The following is a 22,745-nucleotide window of genomic DNA, read 5'->3' as shown; positions in this document are numbered from 1 at the left end:
ATGTTATAGTCCAACTGAAATTACATTTAGTCATCCCTTTTTGCAGTCAGAAATAATGTCAGTGTGTATTGTTAATAGTTTTTACTATTGAAATGAAGAAAAAAGGTCTTTTGGGAAATATCAGAAATGAGTGTGTCAGTGTCTGTCTATTATTGGCTGGAAGGTTGCTGCTGTTACACTGTGTGGAACGGAGACAAAGTAAACAAACCTGCGCTGTAGCTTGCATGTCATGAAACAAGACGAGCTGAATTAAAGGAAGCGTGAAGTGAAAAGGTGAAACAGATGTTGCAGCACTGTCATGGGCAGTGTGTTATTAGCAGTGGTGTTGAAAAGTAAGACCGACACCAGCATCTTACAGCGCCGAAGTGACATTTGCAGGTATGTTTGCATGCTGTTAAATGTGCTGCAGCCGAACAGCTAATTGGCTACCTAGCCTGCAGACTGACGTTAGCGTGCGCTTTTCCCTGGTGAATTTTTGTTTGGTGGCTCATTCAAGATGTGTGTTTATGTTTGTAGGTTAGATAACAAGGAGAATTTAGCAGGAAAGCTGATGTGGGTTGTTGTTCAGAGTGTGTGGCTCTTGTGTAGCAGGATGCTATCACGCTCAGTGTGACCATCTGCTCTGACTATTATAGAATGCCACGTTTTGCTTTATTCAAGATTTAATTTGCTATATGGTAACAAGGGAGCACCATCAGAAAACCAAAATCTATAAAATATATGAAATTACTTAGTGTCCTGTAACAGTTGCCAGTGTGATTGCCTCCTTTCTTAAAGTGGTTCTTGTCTTGTACATATGATGTCCACAGCTGAAAGAGTATAGTATAGTACAAAAGTGTGTGCGTATTTGCCATAGTATAGGGTTCTCCAGACAGCGGCATGTTCATTCATCATAATTTTGGGAAATTATAAGTAGATTTAAGAACACTTTTAAGACAACATTTTTAACACAAAATATATCACAGCGAACAGACGGATGTAGATGGGTGAGTCTACAGGGGTGAGAAAATTAATGACCAGTCTCCTAGAAACTGATGAATAATCATATGCCTTTAGGTATTTTACATTTCAGCACATTTGATAATGTCATCAAGAAAAACAATATATTGGAAAATAACACAAGATGTGCAGCTCCTAATAGGAATACATACAGTACAGTGCTGCAACATCTGTTTCACCTTTTCACTTCACGCTTCCTTTAATTCAACTCGTCTTGTTTCATTCTGACTGGCTTTCAGACCAGAGTGTGGCTTTTTACTAGTGTGTATACTTTACAGCTGACTAATCACACCTCTTATTTTCACTCATTCGTGTGGTTTGTTTTCGCCCTACATTGAATACTTACATTTTTGAGAATGTGCATGGAGTGTCTCTGCTCCCAGACAGTTTCCATTCAAGTGTAAATTGAGCTTTTGCCTTCACAATCTCATTATTTCTTTCTGTTTTTGCCTTTCCAGTGTTATTAACACCACACTGAGTTTGGGTCAAGAGATGTTTAAAATAGCTGAGTGTACTTTGTTATTGCTTCCAGTGGTTCATGAAGCTTCTAGGACCCAGGATCTCTGATATTTCTCCCAGCAGTGGCCCTTGTCTCTCAGGTGATATCTGACAGAGATGGATGGAGGATGTTTCTTTCAGAGGGCACTCAGTGATGCAGCACCAAGAGGGACGCTGGTAGAGAGATCCTGCTAGTTCAACCTGAGAGAGAAAGAGAATACACTTGAATCCAAATAGGTGGTGTTTTTGGAAAACACAGCTTGTCATGCCAGACATCGAGATTTCCCATGACCATTTTGACTTTCCCTTTACCATACCATGCTACATTTAGCTCCTTTAACTGTGATGACGTGTTAAGTCCCAGCTCAAATGCCACTGACTCCAGTAATGGACCAGAGAAGGTAGGTATCAGGGAGTTTTGCATTTGATTTTTTCTTTGTTGCTGACATTCTTCTACATTTTGGCTCAATATTTTTTGATTCTGGCACCAATTTGTCAACCAGTTAAAGGTGGACTGGGATCCAGTTCAAGACAAAGTGGACTGTTTGATGATGGTGCCATATTTTCAACTGTTGGACAGCAACTCTGTTCCAATCCTTTTCTAAAATATTCCAGCCACTTGTATGCTTACACCCTTTACAAGTGATTGTTTCTGCTTGTAGAACGCATTTTTTTTAAAGTATTAAATGTTAACAAAATTCAGTATTGAATTCCGTTTTGAGACTTTGGTTAATATGAGGAAACAAATGCTCTCTTTGAAGTTTCTTTACAGCACCAGTTTGACAACCTGCCTCACACACTCAAACAGTGTAACATGACTGCTTTACATGGTGTAGCTTACAAAAGCAGTCTCTTTGAATCTCTCATCCTCTTCTCATTTCACACAAATCCATCCAGTGAGGTTCATGTTTTTATACGTCGGCTCACAAAGTGCATAGAAGAGCTTCTTTCGCTGCCGTTCATCATAATCCTGTTCAGTATTGGGTTTATATATATGTCTCAAACAGAATAGAAGAATGTTCAAAAGTATTGGCTGCTGTGTTTGATCTGAACATAATAGTTCAAGACTTATGAGGATTGGACTTCTTGCCTCCAAAATAGTCCTACTAACCTGCAGATTTGAAAGACAATTTCAACTGGGTACCACGCAAATATTAAGCACCAACTCTTGATTTGGCTTTAGATGGACAAAAGTTATTTTTAAGTCACTGCTGAAGAGGTTTGCTGAACAGAAAACAGAAAACATTACTAAACATGGTAATTACTATCAATAACTACCAATAGCTATTTCACAAAATTATAATAATAATAAATAGTCTGCACTAACTGGTCAAAGTACCTCTGCAGAAATGTCTCAGTACAGCCCTTTGTTCTAGAAATTATGTTTACTGTATACTACTGATTTGCAACAGGAGATGTATTGTGCGATAAATGTAATGCCACCTGAACTATGTACGCTTTTTTATAAACAATCAAATTGATGAAAGTATCTTACAATATGTTAAATGTTCATACTGAAAGTATCTGAAAAACATTCAGTGACAACATACTTTACTTCTTTTTCTACTACATCTGTTCTTGATAGATAATATCCACTTACAGCTAAATCAAGACCTTTTTTAATGGTTATGGTTATGTTAAGGCATGAACAATACTTGGTTAAAGTTAGGGAAAGATTGTGGTTGTGGTTAAATACAGGGGAAAAAAACACCAATATTCACTCTCATTTAGCTCTGTTTTTGGTTTCTACAAAATCCTGAGGGAGTCAGTCAGTCTGTTGAACCACTGAAAACAAAAATCAAGTCTACTTGCAAGAATCATGGTGTTTTCTTGCATCAGCAAATTAATTTTGATCGTCTTGCTAGACAACTTTTTAATTTTTAGGAGCATTTGCCTTCATTAGATTCTAACATGAAGAGACCTCTCAGTGCCTTTTAACCCTCATGTAAAGAGGACTGGCACATCCTTGGCTTCTTGTAACAATTACTTCCTGGGCTGCACACACACACACCCTTGTAGGGAAATGACAGCTAATCTTTTTTTAAATAAAAAAGATTTTTATTTAAAAAAAAAAAGATTAGCTGTCATTTCTGGTTTATGCAATGTTGAATTAAGACAAGGGCACTACAGGTTTTTGACCCATTTCTTGGCCACTTACTATGGGTCTTCCAACCAAGGAGTCTGATCTAACCTTTGATCTTGACTTAAGTGAAAGACTGATCGTTTCATGAAAATACATTAAATACAGAGCATGTGTAAGCATATGTACTGTACACGTTAAAATGTACTGGGTGTACATATTTTCAGTTAGTGTTGTCTGCATGTATTTACGTCCTCACCTCAACATATCTTCTGTAGTGTCAGATTATATTTTGGTGGGTGGATTGCTGACTCTGAATGTTAAAAAGCAGCTGAGGTTGAAGTTTGCACTCTCCTCAGTGCCAACTCCTCCTCAAGCCCAAACTGCTGCCTGAGCCGAGCTGTCAGCTGTAAACTCAGGCTACAGCACAGCGCTTTAATGGAGGAGAGGAATAGAAGAAGGGAGAAAGGAAAGTTAGATGGAAGGGAAGCATCGGGTAAAGTAAATGTATTGTAATATGCATGCCTGAACTCAAATCAGATGCTGTCATTACGGCGACTGCACATTTATTTCCCGATTCACAGTCAGTGTTGCATAGTAATGTGTTGTACAAAAATGACAATACTTCTGTCTGTAAGATGTAGCACAACTAATGACTCTACATTTTCATTATATTATAGTAAGTTATTACAGAGTGATTGGTTGGCGGGTAACAGGTTGGTTGATGTGTTGATTGTTTGACCGGCAGCTTGTTTCAAAGTTTTACTGACAGACTAATTGTCTGCAGTCAGACTTGTGTCATTTGAGTACATTTTAAGGACAGTCCACGAGTTTCTTAAGAGATATAGAGAGGGACCTTTTCATTTTAGCGTCCTGGTAATATGCATAATGCTTGAGTTGAGAAATCTCAAGCATTGAGGAACGTGAAACTGCATTAATGAATTTTAAGATCAAAGAGGAGAGATTGAATAAGAGGGAATGGGAGATATTGCCGTACTTGGGAACAAACAGGGTACCCTATTAATGGATACATGGTGGTATGCACACTTTCACTGTTTTAAAGAAAAAATGAATCTAGGTTTCTGTGGGAAAGTCTTGTCTGCATACCTTTTCATCTAAAAACATTGTTCATACATTCTGTCCTCAAGGAGAAAGAGCAACAGGGCTTAGATCAAGAACATCTTGATTTTACCACCTAAAAAAACAGTTGAGTTCAATGCCAGGATGCGGTTATGGGAGTTGCATTGCTTCAGTTTACTTTCAACTCTAATAATGTAGTTGGTAGTTTGAAATGCTGATTTATTTTTCCATTAATTGGAAGACCCATTGCACAGTTGGTTGATTTTGTTGCTTCATGGTGGGTTAGTCAGTTTGGGTGATTGGTTGATTCGGATGCCATTAACATTCATTGCCACAGTTTTTAGAATGATTTCTTGCTTCAATATTCACGCATGGCAACTATAATATAGTTAAGGTTAGGGAAAGATTGCAGGTATGGCAAGCAAACTATGGTTAGGGTATGAGTAAGATTAGGCAACTAAAAACACAAAGATTCTGGTTTAGGTTTCTTTTTTTAAAAAAAAGCAAATATTTCAGGTCTGACAGGACACCATCTCCCACATAAAGGTCGGAAGTGCTACTCACCCATCCACCAGCCTGACGCACAAAATCTGACCTTTTGCTTCACCACATAAAAAACATACTACTGCCTGCATTGGCACTAAACTGGCATTGAACGTAAAGTGTGAGATGTGCATTTGTCCGATATGAACCCAACCCTAGGTAGAGAAATCAACCAGTAACTCCAAAATGTATCCCAGTTGTCTTAGAGTGAACTGACCAGCATGTGCTGGAATTTGTTCCTTTTTTTGTTACGTAATCGTCCTCCCAGCAATTTGCACACAGCTTGCAGGGTGACTCAGAAACAGTACATTTATGAATATGAAGATCAGTGCACAGCCTTCAATACCAATATGACTCTGAGCCACAACCATAAATCCGAGGGTAATTGAGCTGTAGTCTTTTTTTGTGAGTAAGATGGCAGAGTGTCAATGATTAGGGGCACACCTCCTTGGGCACTTTCCTCTGCGCTCTGATGGCTTTATCTTCAAATGTTATGTTAATGTAATCACTAACACAGAAAAAGTGCTGAGTCGCTCTTTGCGCCATGGTTACAGTCTTTCATGAGTGATGAAGCCATTTGCATCGGGAGGCTCATGAGCTTTGACAAGTACACCTAACAAGTTTTCTAAGCTGCCAAAAACTGTTTTTCGGTGGGTGAAGCATTCCCTTATCTCCTCCAGTTTGTTTCTGTAACACTGTAACTCTGTATTTATGGTATTATGTTCTCTGGCTCACAATGAGATAGTTACTGTCAAACTTAGTGACTTTTCTGTGAATCAGACTTTGCTGCATTTACTGCTTTATCTATTCTTTCCTCTCCTTTTCCTGTTTCATTTTCCTTCTTTATGTTTCATCTCCTGCTGTCAGTTGCTGCTTTCATTTTCTTTTCTGCTTTACCCTCCACTTGCTTTTCTTGTTTTCTCCCTCTTCGATTTTTCAATGCCTAATCGTTTTCCTGTTTTTGCCTTCATATTTTTTTCTTTAATGATTTCTCTGAACTCTGTGAGCTCTCTCTTCTGTTGCATCTGTTTTCATAATTAATGTTCTCTCTATTTCTTCAGTTTCATTATTTCTCTCTATCGTTCATTCATTCTCAAGACCAATGATTCTGAAAATACTGACTTTTTGACCCCACTTTTTCTTGTCCCTTGTCCCTCCATCCCTCCATCTTTTGCCTCTAGGATGTTCAGATAGTGAGTACGGATGAGAACCAGGTCTTCCTCGCCCTCCAGGAGTGGTACCAGTCAGACACATATAACCTCTACCAGTCCGACCCCCAGGGTGTCTACTACTCCATCATCTTGGAAAACGTTCGCAGCACCAAGCAGCCAGAGGAGAATGTCCTCATTGATATCCTAGAGGTAAATTAACTTTGGTTAGAAAATACATTAATATTTCTTATTATTAGTTTCCAAATTGTTCAAATGTAAACTCCTTTTCAGTGGGTGTAACCATGTCATGAAAGAGGACCATTTAATCATGCTTAGAGGATAAGGCTGGCATCATTTTTTATTTTTTATTTTTGTCAACAAATCCGATGAAATGACCGAAAACAACAATGTCCTAGTTCATCTAAATACTTCCTGACTTCCTTACCCTGTCTGTGGCACATTGGTCCCCAATTAAGACATTAATATAAAATTGATCACACATATTCAGTTTCATTTTTAAATAAGGCCCAGTAATTTCCTAAAACAGCTGGGTGCTATAGTTTTTAGCAAATGTTACTCAAACAAGAGTAAATAATACATCTGTTGGGACTACTTTCGGCTGTGGATTAATACACATTAATACAAGGACTACAAACAATGTTGTGGCCTATTGATGTTAAGTCACGTTGACTACTACTCCATTATCCTGGAAAATGTTTGCAGCACCGAAATGTGTTAACAATAGGTTTTCGTTTGGCACAGAAGAATAAGATATATTAGGCTTTAGATACACAGACAATAATATGTATTCACTTTTGTATATGTTTCTGTGTTGGTTTTGGTCCTTTCATTGGACTTGTAGACAATCAAGATGACAAAAAGGGGATAAGCTGTAACCAAAGAAACAGACTTGTTTGCCATACCCAAGTTGTCCTTTTCTGCTGCCACATCTTCCAGCTTTTCCGGGGAATCCTGACCCAGTCAGGCTAGATAGCATATGTAATCCCCTCCAGCAAGTTCTGGGTCAGTTCCTCCAATCTCCTCCTTGTTGGGTATACCAGAAATGCCTCCACTGGGAAGCATCCAGGAAGGCATCCTAATCAGATGCCCGAACAACCTCAACTCCAGTGTAATGGAGCATATATGCTTTACACTGAGCTCTTTCAGTATATCTGACTCCTCACCCTGTCTCTGAGGGTTAGCTCAGATATCCTGTGAAGGAAACTCAGAGCTCATGACCATAGATGTGGATTGAAATCTACTGTAGATTTTGTCAACTGATCATGGGTTTACACTACCCCAAACCCTTGCGGCTACACGGCTACATAAAGTAGCCTTATTTAAAATATATTGCACACAGACAACTTTAGTTTGTAAAGAGAACCCTACCACCAACCCTGCTCAGTCCATGCCCACGTAGAACAGGCTTTAAGTATCTTGTGCAACTATATAGTACACACATTAAGGATTGTGGATGCTAAAATATTCAGATACATGCATACGTTTAACCTAAATGGATATTAATGTCTAATCTTTCATATTGAAAGCAGTCTTGCATTGGTTATGAAGACATCAGTTCAAGGAGTCAGAAGGGTTGTGGTGACTGAGCCTGATGTTGAAACTCTCTGAACTCTGTGCATTCTAGCAGTCAAGCTATTGTTCATCTACGTGTCGCCTGAGTGTTTTGGCAAGGTCTCTAGATAAATGGATACCGAAGATGTGAAATAAGCAGAGGAAGAAGGAGAGAGGAAGTGTTGGAGGAAAAAAAGACGAGGCGGTGGACCATGTAGGCAAAGGCCCTCACTGCAGAACTCATTTCCTCCTCCTCTTTCTTCCCTCGCTCCGGGTTGTACTCTCATCACATGCTGTAGATAGAGATAGAGAGGTGGACGATTTATAGGGGATGGATAAAGACTTGAGGCAGAAAGAGCAAAAAATGAAGAGAAAAAGAGTGCTGAACAGCCATAGAGAGATAGAGGAAAGAAAATAAGCCAGAAATCCAGGGAGAACTGAATACAGACAGGCACATGTACTTTGACTTAAACAATTACCTTGTTTCCCTCTATAAACATCAGAGCTACATAATAGACAGAGATAGGAACTGGGGGAGTCTGCAGACAGAGATATGTCTGACATCCTGCGTGACTTTCTTTAAATGTCTGTCTGCACTGTCTTCATCATCGTCTCGCTGTTTAATGTTTCAGCTTCACAGCCTGTGGCAAGCAACCTCACAGCCGCAAAACCCATGCAGTCTGTATTGATTTCAGCGAGTTAAACTTTTACAGCCCTGCAGTTTCTGTGTCAGTGGTTTCCTTTTAGCCTCCAAGTTACTTGCATTGCTCCATTGCATTGCTCTGTTGGTAATCAGGTTTCAACCACTGCCAACAGTTGAAGGACAGGTTCTGGTGAATATTCTAGATCTAGCTGTACAGTTGAAGGTAAAGTTAAAGTTACAATTCAGGTACACAGTCTTATGTTTGGACTCTATAAGAACTTCTCACCTAAACTTACTGGATTAAAGTGAGACTATGTAACTTTTGAAAGAAGCAATAACACATATTGCCTTACAAATAAAAAGTTGAACTCATAAGAAATAAAATACACCCCTGCTCAATTCAGTATACTCAGGGGCTTTGCTTCTGCAGTCTTACTTGGTCTGTTATGACCAGTGGCTTATGGTGGCTAATGTTAGTAAACTTGAGATAAATACTTCCGTATAACTGACATTATTGAGTCAGTTTGCTGACTTTATGACTCTTCTCTACTTGTTTTACTGTTACCTACTTACTTATTTACTTACTGTTGTACTGTTGTACCACTATGTTTTGGCGTTTAACATTATGCTGTAATTTCCACAGTTGCAGCTATTCAGCAAAAGTTACATAGGTGCCCTTTAAATGATCAGTTCAAATCCTTTTTTGCAAAGTTAACCCTAGCTGTTGTAAATCCACCTTGCTTCCCAGGTACGTGGAATCAAAGGGGTCTTCCTGGCCAATCAGAAGATCGATGGGAAAGTGACAACTCTCATCACCTATAACAAAGGACGAGACTGGGAACCCTTGGCCCCACCCACCACTGACATGAATGGCAAGCCGATTAGCTGCAAAGCGGTAAGTAGCATTCTTAGTTGATCAGAGATTTTTTTTTTCTATTGATAAATGGTCATAGCAGTGTATGATACTACCAAAGCTGCAAACACTAGATTTGCCTGTTGAAACTTTGTATCTGTAAACCGTGGTGCAGATGCAATCTGAGGTTCCTGCACCTCCAACAATCAGTCAAAACACTGAGACCTGTTGACCAGGTCGCTCAGAGTGTGAACACAAATTAAGAGAAGAGAGGATGAGTGTTATACTTTGAGGAATGTGTGTGAGATGCCTGCCTAGCTCTTCCATCTGTCTTGTCAAAGTTGCAACTGCGAGGCCAGACGGCAAAGAGCAATGAGTCACCCGGAGTCTGATATCCATACATCACACCTCACAGAGAGATAGAGGGAGAACGAGTCAGGTCCTTTATTTGAACCATTACTCTAGTCAGTTGACAGATTTGAAGGGAGACACAGATATCAGCTTGACACTTGTTTACTATCGCTGACACACACGGCTGTTCGCTCTGATATTGACCTCTTCTTCTCTTCTGTCTCATCCATTGCTCAACATAATGACCTTGCAAAGCAAAAAAAGTTCTCCTGGAATCCACATCTTTACATCTGTTGGTCAGAGAGACAGCTTTTTGTCAAACGCCGACATCACACACATCACCTTACTGACATCACAAGTCACGGAACTAGACAAAGTCAGATACTAGATGTACCATCTAATATCTCATTGTACCAGGCCAACACTGTCAGCTGTATCTATTACCTTGCCACCTGACAGAGACTGGGCAAGAGTAACGACCTCCTGTATAAACAGAGGCAGTATATCATAATGTCTGAATGAAGTGTGTTGTAGGCCCTGTTCACACCTGGCATTAAAATACGTCTTGGGTGATCCGATCACAAGTGGACAGCTCTAAGTACAGGTATGAATGCACCCAATATGCATTGAGGACGCATTGAGATCCAATCACTCAGACCACATTCTGAGGTGATCCGCATATGGCCACATTCTTTTAGCAGTGTGTATGCAAATATGTCCTGGGCCACACTGAAGGACTGCCTACTCAACTGACATCCTCTGCATAAGTGGAAGTACGTACTCATTTGTGCACCAACGGAATCATATTAAAGTGCAAAACAACAAGAAGAAGCCACAACTACAGGCAAATTGGATTATCATGTATGGAGTACACACAAAACACGTTGTCTGATTTCTGTTTGAGCCGAAGAGTTTTGGTCTTAGCAACTTTTAACTTTTAACTTCCGGCAGACTAGGCACTAGGCAAGTGCATAGCTGTTTCCCACCGATTAATAACAACACATTTGTCGTGCAAATGGAAATGATGTACGTGTTTATTTGCATATAGAGCAGAAAGCAAGATCCAATCAAAAATGGTTACTCGAGACAGATGTGGAGATGCATTCTAATGGCAGGTGTGAGTAGATGTATTTAGAGCTGTCCATTTGTGATCGGAACACCCAAGACTCATGTTAATGCCAGGTGTGAACAGGGCTGTAGATTAATACCTACAATCTGCTTTTAAAAAAGCACCACGAAGTACTGTATGAATAACAAGATACAAACAGGTATTTAGTGTTCCCCTTGAAATAAGGTCACCATGGCTGTGAAAACACAATGATGCTGCTAGCACTAAAGCACTAACAATCAAAAACAAATATGGTCTGAAGGTTGTCGGAAAGTATAGGGGAAAAAACAAGAGAAACTTTAAATAGAAAGAGAAGCAGACAGAGCAGATTTTAAAGAAAGTGGACATGCCATAAGATACATTTCAGCATTTGTTACAGTTCATTCACAAAATTCATAAATCTCAGAGTTTTCATCACACCGAAACAGAACTTAAGGGAAGGCTTCACAGAGCTTGTCAGTCACAACTCAGATATTATTTGGTGAAATGTGATGGTAAGGCACATTCTGCGGGCTGCTTTACTTATATGACTGCAGAATATCTTCATGTATTTCAGTGTAACGTCGGCAAAAATAAAAGCAGACATGATGTTCACTGTGGTAGATTGCCTGACTGGCAATTTTCTTAATGAACTGAATGGATGCAGTAGTTCTTTGGGAAAAATAAAACAATATGCTGAGAAATGTAAAACATTACAGCATGCTTTGGAAATGCAGTGATAATGTAAAATAATGTAAAAGCAAAAACACTGGTATAGTCCTTTAAGCAAAACTGTCCTGTAATGCATTGAATCCTGCAGACTAATGAAATGTGACAGGATGTCTCACAAGGACTTTTCCTCAATTAAAATTCTGTTAAGAGAGCACTCCACTGATTTAGCATTGCATTTCTATAATATTGCCAGACTCGCAATGGACCATTAAAGGTCCATTATGTAGAATTTAGTGGCATCAAAGGGAACAGAATATAATATTCATAAGTATATTTTAATTAGTATATAATCCCATGAAAATAAGAATCATTGTGTGTTCGTTGCTGTAGAATGAGCCCTTTACATCTACAAAGGGAGCAGGTCCTCTTCCATGGAGCCCACCATGTTGCACCACCATGTTTCTACAGTAGCCCAGAACAGACAAACTAAACACTGGCTCTAGAAAGGGACTTTTGCATTTTTCGCCAGTTTCGCAGCCACTGTAGGTTCTCCTACATGCTTGGAAGGGGAGGGTGGGGGGTTGGTATTCAGTTGCTTGTAATCTGCAACCTCACCGCTAGATGCCACTAAATCCTACGCACTGCACCTTTAAAAGAAAGTATCACAATTGATGCTGCAGAACCAGAACCACCCTAACTTCACACCCTCAGATTAATTTCATTTCAAACTTGTAGTCTTTAGCCCCAACTAACGCTGACTCAAGTGATATAATTTGAGGCAGTTTATCAGATTTCAGCTTTCAGCTCCCTCTGCAGTCACAAAAGACTTTATACTACTTTATGAGTTTAGTGGCTCTAACATATTGAGGTGAGCATACACAACTGATCGTAGTATTATCATTTGGCAATGCAGTATTGACTTTTAATCACTTTTAATCAGTTCTTTGATTCTGCCCATTGAAGTTTGAAACAATAATGGTACTTTTTGACAGTGGGGTGGGGGATACTTGTGCCAAGCTGAGCCATGAGCAACCCTGACTCAAATGATTTTCCACAGGACAACATAGTTAGAAGGTGTTGCTTACATCATGGCGTGTTGGAGGTGTGCTGGTTGTCGCAAACAAAGTAGGCACCCATTGCCTTCACCTCTTGATCTGACCATCTCACTGTGGCTATTCCTTCTTTTACTATTTCTCCCTGCAATATTTAAAAGATTTTTTAATAGAGCTAAATATGTCCATTTCTTATTGTGTAGGCCTGTTTTTATTGAAGAATACCACCACTGACAAGGCACAGCTATGTAACTCTATCCCCTGCTGTGAGGCTGAAAATACTAAAAAAAAATGCTAAAGCTGAGTTATAGCTTGGCACAGTATGATTAAAAGACAGTGGGATGGGTTAAACAAGGCCCACAGAAAAACAGACTAAGATCCAGAGCATTGCTGCCTCTGACAAATGTTTGCATTGCTGAATCTCAAGTCAGATTCTTTCATTTGAAATTAATTATCTTGTATTAAATATTTTTCACTGTGTTAAATTTGATTAACAGCTCTGAAACCCCACACTGAGCTGTATTTGCAGTAGGATTATCAGGTATCTGTTTGGTAAGACTTATTCAACATGACTGAGCAAGTGTGTGTCTTCAGTTTTCCCTCCATTCACACAATACTCTATGCTATTTTCATGTGTTAAAATTCATTGTCATGAATGTACTGTGAAACAACCTATTACATGGTGGATCAGTGCATACACTGTGGGAGAATGACACTTTATTCCTCACCTTAAATTCTCTCTACATGCTCTCTCTGCAGCCGGACTGTCACCTCCACCTCCACCTGCGCTGGGCAGACAACCCCTACGTTTCTGGGACTGTCCACACCAAGGATTCTGCTCCAGGTCTTATAATGGGTGCTGGTAAGTCTCCAGAGCAATCTGAAATCCCTCTTTCTAAAATTCTTTTTCACACCCATTTATTGATACATACAAGTCTGATTTAGTTCAAAAGGAGCAAGTATTTTATAGTGTCTGGGCCAACACTGCATAGGGGTTTAAAAGAGCATTCTACATCTGCAACAACAGTACATTCTTTTTAATTAAGACGTGAAGAATTGATTAGTTGACTTCAATATTAATACAACTCTTTAGCAGTGGCCAGTTCTGTCTGTACATCTCAGCTCGCTAGCTCCACCCGCTGGTGCTTAAAGTATACACTTTCACCCAAAGCCTCTAGTATTCCTGTAAGGATTACTCTAAGACTGTATATTAAACATCCCAAGTGCTCTGTATTACCATCAGAATTAATATCAACCTCTCTTTGTTCCACTGTCTCTATGCCCCCTGAGTATCCACTTCAAACTGCCTTAATACCCCCCATTCATTTACATCAAGGAATGGGTTGGGACGACTCCATCTAAATATTAGAAGTTTACTCCAGCCGCAAAAACTAGACCATCTGAATATACTGGTTTCACAAGCGGAAATTTAGATAACACTTTGGTGTTATCTAAATTTTGGCTAAAGAAGACTATCAGTGACTCTGATGTATCTCTGAATGGTTTTAACTTATACAGGATGGAAGATCTGGAAGAGGACGAGGGGTGATGATCTATGTAAAATCCTGGTTCTCAGTCACAGTACTACATGCAGCCACCATTCCAAAATACTTTGAGTTTTTAGCTTTAAAAATCAACATAGGATCTAACGATTCAATCACTGTAGTGGGTGTGTATAGACCCCCATCCGCAGATCCCATCATAGACAAACTGGCTCATCTAATTTCTCAATTCTGTAACTCAGAGCTGCTAATCCTGTGTGACCTTAACCTGAACTGGCGGACTACTGCATCCGACCATCTGAAAGATTTGTGTAATAACCTCAATTTAACACAATTAATCACTGATCCTACAAGGCTAAACCCAAAAGATCACACAAAATCAACCCTAATAGATTTAATCCTCTCCAATAGAGATGACAAAATTACTGCTTCTGGTGTATTTGACCGGGGTATCAGTGATCTCTTTCTGACAGCTTGTGTTAGAAACACAAAACTGAAAAGAACACAATCGCAAGTAGTTATAAAAAAGAAAATTAAAGCTTTTAATGAACAAGCCTTTTTAAATGACATGTTTCACAGTGATGTTCACCGCACCTCTTTTATCCCAGATGTCAAACTGGCTCTAGACCACCTCAGGAAATCCTTCCTCTCCATCGCCAAATAAACATGCACCATTTAAAAAATTAAGAATAAAAAACAGGCTAAGCCCTCGGTTCTCCCCTGACTTATCTGCTCTTTTTAAGGAAAGGAATGACACCGGGTCACTAGGCAGACGTACAGGGGATCTAACCTTTCTCTCTCATCAGGCATAGTCCTCAATGTTTGGAGATCAGCCCACGTGGTCCCTATGAACAAAAGTGGAGATAGCAACAATCCTAATAATTATCGTCTCTCAAATATCCTAGAATCATTAGTGAATAGTCAGCTGAAATCATTCCTCTCAAAATACTCCATCCTAAATTCACATCAATCTGGTTATAGAGCTAATCATAGCACCACCTCAGCTGTCACACCTGTATTAAATGATCTCATCAGCGGTTTAGATAACAACATTGTGCTGCTATATTCATAGACTTAGCGAAAGCATTTGACACAATCGACAGTTCTCTACTTATAGATAGATTGCTCACCACTGGCTTTGATAGGGGTGCTTGCAGATGGTTCCAGAATTACTTGTGTGACATACATCAATGTGTGAGGATATTGGATTCTTGCCTGTTACTAAGGGTGTGTCGCAGGGATCCATTCTGGGCCCTGTCCTGTTCACCATTTATACTAATGAAATTGTGACTTCCCTACAAGGCTGCCAAACCCATCTGTATGCGGATGATACTATTTTATACTGTATCGCTGATTCTATTCAATTAGCCATCATAACTTCAACTTTCCTTTCATGCACTGCAACATTCCTGCATTAATCTCAGACTGATACGTAATGCAATTTAAACAAAATTTATGTTTTTTTCAAGATCCAAAAACTCAGCCTACAGCAATCTGCATATCTCTACTATCAATGGTTCAAACAGATGTTCTGGTTACAGAATACAAATACCTTGGCATCTAGCTCGACGACAAATTCACATTCAATCACCATATCAAGAACTTGTTGACAAGTTAAAACAAAAACAAAAGCTTTCTATACAGGAATAAATCCAACTTCCCCCCGATCTGTAGAAAGGATTGCTGAATCAACTATCTTATCAGTCTTAGTTTAATTTATAGAAATGCTGCTACCTCCACACTCAGGCCTTTAGACTCAGCCCTTTAACTCAGGCCTTTAAACTCAGTCTACCACTCAGCCCTGAGATTTATTACCGGTGATGGCTACAATACTCACCATTGTATCCTCTATGATAAGGTCAGCTGGCCTTCTCTGACTGAGAGATGCAATAATCACTGGTATCTGTATATCTATAAAACCCTGACCGGAAAATTACCATCATATATCACATCTCTGTAGCACTGGAACTCTGGTCCACTTCTAACCCACTCCAGTGACTATCTATCTCTTCAGGCACCTTGTGCCAGGACTGAACTTGGAAAGACTGCTTTTAGTGTTAGTGCAGCAAACTCATGGAACCTCTTGCAATGTGACCTAAAACTGAATACTCTTATACCTCTTGGACACTTCAGGAATATAATTAATAACAGTTCACTGCTTGTCTGTTACTGTTTTAACCAACTTTGTTGACTATGTATGTTTCTTTGTTGTTTGTTTTTTTTGGGGGGGGGGTGGGGGGGGGGGGGGGTTGTTTCTATATGTAATCTCAGCATCATTGTAAATGAGGGTCATCCTCAATGGTTTTCCAAGAATCTTTAATAAAGTTTGAAATGAAATACACTAGCCACCATCTATGTGCAGAGAAAACAGAATGATACAGTATAAAAACTGGCATTGCCTTGAAGATGCATGGATGAAACAAGCAGAGCAGATGTTGCTCTTTCTAATCTTTGACTGGTTGGTTTTGCAGTTGTTTTTAGCTGTGGTCTGTATAGAATGTCTCTGCCAGTGCCAACACCAAGTTGAAGGCTGCACCTCAGCCAACTTTTGAAAAATAGTATGTCTTGGGAAACATCAGATAAGCATTTCAGAGTTTAAATATAGCTAAACTTGTGTGATAAGCTCAGTTGTTTAACTGTAGGCAGCATCTCTTTTTGACAAGATTATATTTAGTTGAATGCTTGAATGGAACAATTAAATATAATCAAAAGGCAGTAATAACTAAATAACTAAACAGTCATTGCCATTTTAATGTGTAAATTAAATCCAATTAACCCATACCTAGACGCAATATACAAGAGGGACTATGGGCTGATAATACTGGATGTTGCAGTGTTTGTGTATGACATGCTCACTTATCTTTGTGTGTGTGTTTTTGTCTGCAGTCCCTACAATAACACTCCATTATATGCAAACAGTCAGAGTGGCTTAGATAAGAAACTCCAGAGACAAACGCCCATTTACCCTGGGAAGAGCTCTGACACAAGTATTCCTTTCTGTCTGTGCAATGGTGGAGTATAAACCACACCGCTTCATGCCTGAGTACTCTAACACACAGAGGAGTTCACTGAACTGATAGCAATTTTATTTATTGAATACTTTGCTGCGTTTGTTTGTGCGCGGGCATTCCTGACAGATGGAGGAAAAAACGACAGAGGGCCTGAAAACTGAATAAGGACAAGTAAGCATGCTGCCTGTCTGTATATGAGCAAGGATAAGAAAGCCATCTAGGTCATGCCTTGCATCTCTCTGTTTGCTAGGGAAGCCTATTTCTGTCAGAAAAAGAAAAAAAACCCTACAATGTTAGGATTCAGAAAAATAAAAATACTCAAGTCAAATTTGTTAGCTGTCAACTCAAGAATATGATAGAAAGTCAAAATTGTGAGATTCTAAGTCAAAGTTATAATTTTTTAAAAGGAATTTCACTTCTACATACCAGTTATGTCTTCTGAAAAACTAACCTTGGTGATGCCATAGTGATGTCATCAGGGTTATCTCAGCTCAGATGTAGCGACTACAAATTTATAACAGAAAGCCTGCGTTACCAATGCAGGGGTGGAGTTCAGAACCACATGGGCATTTACTTGACAGGGAGGGTCTAATGACAGTTGTATTATGGGAAATGTAGGATCCAGTGTTTTTGGAGCTTGACTCATACTAGGGACCAAAGTTCAGGATATCTTGCTCTCTGCTGCTTCAATTTTGAACATTTTTTTAAACCTCTTTTGTCTCTTGTGAGTCTTCCAACTTTATGAAAATGTTAACACTAAATTGCTGGAGTACCCCTTCAAGTAAAAATTACATAACTTTGACAAACTAAAATTAAAGACAAGTCAAGTCAAAATTAGGTCTATATTAAACTTATGACATAATAACTGAGAATTTTGACTTACTAAGTAAAACCTTGATTTTTGTATTAAAATAATGCAAATTTTAAGTCTAAGTAATTATCCAAATTTATAAAAAAAAAGATGAAAAGAGAGATAAAAAAGTCACAAGTCTGACTCTTAAAGTCAAATTTTTAGGTCAAAATTATTACATTGACTGTTTCATCATTTTGTCAAAGTTGTCGAGTTAGTATCTCATAATTGTTCATATGTGCATTAATGGCCCTCCATACTGTGTATCTGGTTTCCAATAGTTAGAATTAGAAAAAATATTACCCACCTTCATCTTAAATGTTTTTCCTTCCATGTCAGGCTTTAATCAAACAGATCAAACTCCCATTTTCTGTTGTATTTCAGTTAGTTTTGCACATTTTAGATTTATAGAATTCTCCACGGGCAGTTTGTAAATTGTTAAAAGGGGAAGTAAAACAATAAAAAGTTCGAGGGGGGGAGAACCTCAACCTTTGTGATAGGGCTGTAGTCTCCCGGTCGACTGGTCAATTAGTTGGTGATATGCTCTCATTCTGATTGGTCGAATAATCTCCGTTTTACCTTCATAAGGAGAGAAGTGCTACATCAATAGCCTTCCAGGATTAATCAATTATTCCCTGCGGCGGGAGGGGCAGACTAACAAATCACCTGTAAAATGTGAAAACTGTATTCAAAACACCCCCGTTGTTTTCACAACTTTGAACTCACCCAACCTAATAGAGACTGCTGGGTCTAACTGTCCTCAACGTTTACTTAGTTTACTCAACGTACTGAATGTTTACTGAATCAGCGTTTCTCCTGTAATATCAACGAACCCCCGCCAGGCTGAAAGATATTTTTTTAATGCCAAAACTAAAGTTAAATATCGGTAGCGTAACTCCGTTTAGGAATAGCGCAGTGCTTAGTATGTTTGCGTAGCGAGTGGGAAAGAGCGGTAGGAAAGTGACGGTGGATGCGAGTGGAGTAGAAGAAAGGGTTGGCGGTAAGTTCTCAGGCTGGCAATAAATGTACAGTACAGACTCCAGTGTCACAGTTAATAAATGCTAAAAAGTCAGGTCTGTTGTTTCCCCAAGTGCTGGAAAAGTGAATGGGGTTAGCTCCAAAGTTAGCAACAACAGGTTAGCCTAACCTGAAGAGGCTTAACGGAGAAATGCGCACTCGCAGTCTGTCCCCCCCCCCCCATCAACTAATGGACTGATCGATTAGTTGAAGATTATGTACGATTTTAGTCGACTAAGATTTTCTGTGGTTGACTACAGCCCTACTTTGTGACTTCCTCACTGTTTGATTATTCTCTATATACACTGTGACATCATTTCTGTCTGTATTCTTCCCCGTCTTTGAATCTGTTGTTGATGCATGTCTCATATGAGCTGTCTGCTTGATGAAATTTTAAATTCTTCATCTTTCCTTCAGGTAACCTTGGCTCCAAGCTAGTAGAATATAAGGAGGAGATGTACATCACTTCAGACTGTGGAAAGACGTGGAGACAGGTACATCACGTCCGACCTCACTGCTTCTTCTTTTTTTCCCTCTCTGCACCCCTGTCCCTCCTCAACCTCCCCTTCCTAACCTTCTCTACACTCCCTCTCTGCTCTCATGAAACTTACAGCGTCCAAGGAGATACAAAATTCAATTTTATGTCTGTCCAGTTTTCTCTTACATGAAAATGAACCCCGAAGTATGGCTTGCACCATTTTTGGATGTTAAAGTTGTGCTTTTCAGGATTTGGACTGAATTTTGCAGCTGATCAAGATGAATGTAAATAAATTACTGCATTAGTAACATATCTCTTGACCTTTTTGCTTTAAAGGTTTTCGAGGAGGAGCATCATATCCTGTTCCTGGACCATGGTGGGGTCATTGTTGCCATCAAGGACACCTCTATTCCCCTCAAAATACTCAAGTAAGGTCACGGGCATGTTACCATAGCAATACCAGTCTTTACTGCTGTAAGGCATCCTTTAACAGGGTGAGATTATTATATTAATGACTTTTTATTAAAACCATTTAGTGTCATGCATCTCTGATATGGTGTAGATGAATTACATTACTAATTAATTTGATAAGTTCTAGTGGGCCATTAAAGTGATTTGGCAGTCAGACAATCGATAAACCTTCAGTGCTTTACAGGTAACCAAGAAACTAATAAGACCAAGAAAAAATCTTAAAGTTATAACTGTGGGAAACAAATTCACATTCAAAAATGTAAAAAACATTGAAATACAAGGTGACTAAAAATAATTTAAGTGAAATAAAATAAGAAAATGCCCCAAAATAGATAAAGGAATGTAAAAAAAATAATAAAACAAACAATAAAAGATGAGATGAAGATCAAATAATATGCATAAAGCATTCTAAGTAGAAACTAGACTACAAAGTAGGTTAACATACATAGATACTGTAGATCAGTGGTCACCAGGAAAATATCACTCCTCCTGTTCAAATATAAGCAGAGATCTACTATCAGAGATAAATGCCAAGATTTTATTGTTAGCTGCAAGCTAATTTAAGATTATCATTATATTTTGATATTGATTTTTATATTGGCATATTATGACTGTATTACGTTCATTTCACATTATGTACATTATGTCCAAATTAATGGTTATTAGAAACTAAGAAAAAGACTCATGAAAGTTTTGTACGATAATTATCATCATTTTTTTATTTTTTTATTTACAGTACATAACAAAAACTGAGTACACCCCTGTGCAATAATAAACTGAAATGTTAAATGATTCAAAATAGTATCATCTTACAGTAATTATAGTATTTTTAGGGTGAAGTGTAAGGTATTTGATCTTATTTGTAATTAAAAACAAACAGGTTGGATAGACTACCAGGCCTCAAAATAAAACCCCAATGCAACAAAAGTGAGGACATCTGTGACCACTGAAACAAAAGTGAGTGCACCTGTGACTTCCAATTAAGACTAATTGCCTGGACAAGGTTATAAAAGAACCTGTAAATACCACAACCTTCTCAGTTGTGGCCTGGGTTATGTCTAATGCAACATGGCTTCACATGATAAGGAATTGCCTGAACAAGTAAGAAACCAGATTGTGAGACTTCATAAAGATGGGAGAGAGTACAAGATCATCAGCAGGCTACTGAACAGAAGCCAAAACACAGTTGCAGCAGTGGTTAGGAGGACCCATACTACCAATAACAGATGGCGCAGTGGCCGTCCTCAAAAAATGACGTCATGCACAATTCGCTATTTACGCAACCTTGCATTGAAAAACAGACGGGCAAGTGCTTGTGACTTGGCACAAGGATTATCTGTGGAAATTGGTGTTTCAGTGACTGCCAGGCTGGGACTGGCAATCTTGAAGTTCTGGCAAATGCCAGCTGGGCCGGCCCACCTAGTGGGCTACAAGGCCACCAGCAATGTGGGAAAAAAAAATTGTGGGGAAAAATTTTGACCTGCTGGCTAAGGCCCACTTGATGTTGGAACAGCCCATCTGATTGAGGGTTGCACAGTCCCAATTAGGCTTCCTATACTGTAAGGCAGGTGCAGGAAGGAAGTGTCCATGTAATGTCAGAGGTCAAGCAGGAAATAATCAAATCAAGATAGTTTGAATCTAAAATAACACTAGCCTATTCAAATGGATAAAGGTCCAAAAAATTGTTGATATTTGAACTAAACACCCTCCCTTCATGCTCCTTCAGAAGCGCCGCCCCTGAATTCATGTACGCACATTGCCAAGGCAACGACCAAAAGAGAAATACGGTGGAATCCAGAGTTATGCATCAGCTGTAGAGTCACTTCTGTTCCTCTCACACTTTATCAAAAAAATTTCATCTCATGTGAGCACAACAGTCCATCCACACTCTCCGCCTCTCTGCACCTCCCCACTTCTCACTCAACCTGTATTCAGTGTCTCTGTGCGTCCACAGAAGCAGCCGTCTGTCAGCCGCAGCTCCTGGAGAGTTGAGAGGACAACGGCCACACAAACTGCCTTCACCAGGCTGACTGACAGCAGAAATTTACTGAACCAAAATAGTTTGCATGTTGGCTCCACAGGAAGAAACCCACAGTGTTTTTATTTATTGATTCATTGATTCGGTTATTAAGTTCAAAACACATATTCAGTGGGATATTTGTGTGATTTAAACAGCTGCCTGCTCATATTACGATTCACTAAAGGTGACAGAAACACACTCTCCGTGAGACTGTCTCAGATTCAATGTGGATTGATAGATTTAATAAAACGGAAGCACATCTGTTCCGTGAGAAAATACTTTCTATGTGAATTGGCTACGGCCTCTCTCTCTCTCTCTTGAGTTCACCAGTTCACCACTGATGAGTAGTCTTCTCACCACCCAAGGAAGGACATGCTATTCTTTTCTATTTGCTGCTTAAAGGTGCAGTTTGTAAAACAATGTTGCACCGCCATCTTTCCACAGTAGCCTAGAATGGACAAACCATCCTGGCTCTAGAGAGGGCCTTTCATGTTTTTCGTGAGTTTCGCGGCCACTGTAGGTTCTCCTACACACTTGAAAGGGAGGGGGTGCGGGGTGTATTCAGTTGGTTGCAATCTGTAACCTCACCATTAAATGGCACTAAATCCTACACACTGGTCCTTTAAGGCTGCTGGGCTATGCTGTTTTTTAAATGATGTCAAGGCGAGAGTGTTAATATGGCTCAGCTGATTAGTCACTCTGGGTGGGCTCCAGTGCAGGTGCGGGCATGCTGCTTGTCACAGCCTGACAATATCAATATCTAGCCTGTCAGTAGCATGAAATCCTGACTGTTAAGCCTGATGTGTGAATTGCAT

General features: G+C 39.3%; 1 protein-coding gene across 11 annotated transcripts in view; it reads left to right on the top strand.

Annotated features, from left to right (window-relative positions):
- The window catches only part of sorcs2 (sortilin-related VPS10 domain containing receptor 2), a 347,047-nt gene that overhangs the window by 295,359 nt on the left and 28,943 nt on the right, over window positions 1–22,745 (top strand). For all 11 annotated transcript variants that reach the window (XM_067580336.1, XM_067580332.1, XM_067580339.1 and 8 more), the window contains 5 exons: window positions 6,382–6,561; window positions 9,315–9,461; window positions 13,341–13,443; window positions 19,379–19,455; window positions 19,776–19,867. In XM_067580336.1, the coding sequence (XP_067436437.1) occupies window positions 6,382–6,561; window positions 9,315–9,461; window positions 13,341–13,443; window positions 19,379–19,455; window positions 19,776–19,867 (599 nt within the window). The remainder of the gene's footprint in view (window positions 1–6,381; window positions 6,562–9,314; window positions 9,462–13,340; window positions 13,444–19,378; window positions 19,456–19,775; window positions 19,868–22,745) is intronic.

Source organism: Thunnus thynnus, chromosome 22, assembly GCF_963924715.1.
Source record: "Thunnus thynnus chromosome 22, fThuThy2.1, whole genome shotgun sequence".
In the NCBI taxonomy this organism is placed as follows: Eukaryota; Metazoa; Chordata; class Actinopteri; order Scombriformes; family Scombridae; genus Thunnus; species Thunnus thynnus.
Note: the sequence above shows the minus strand (reverse complement) of the source record. Positions and strands in the feature narration are given on the sequence as shown.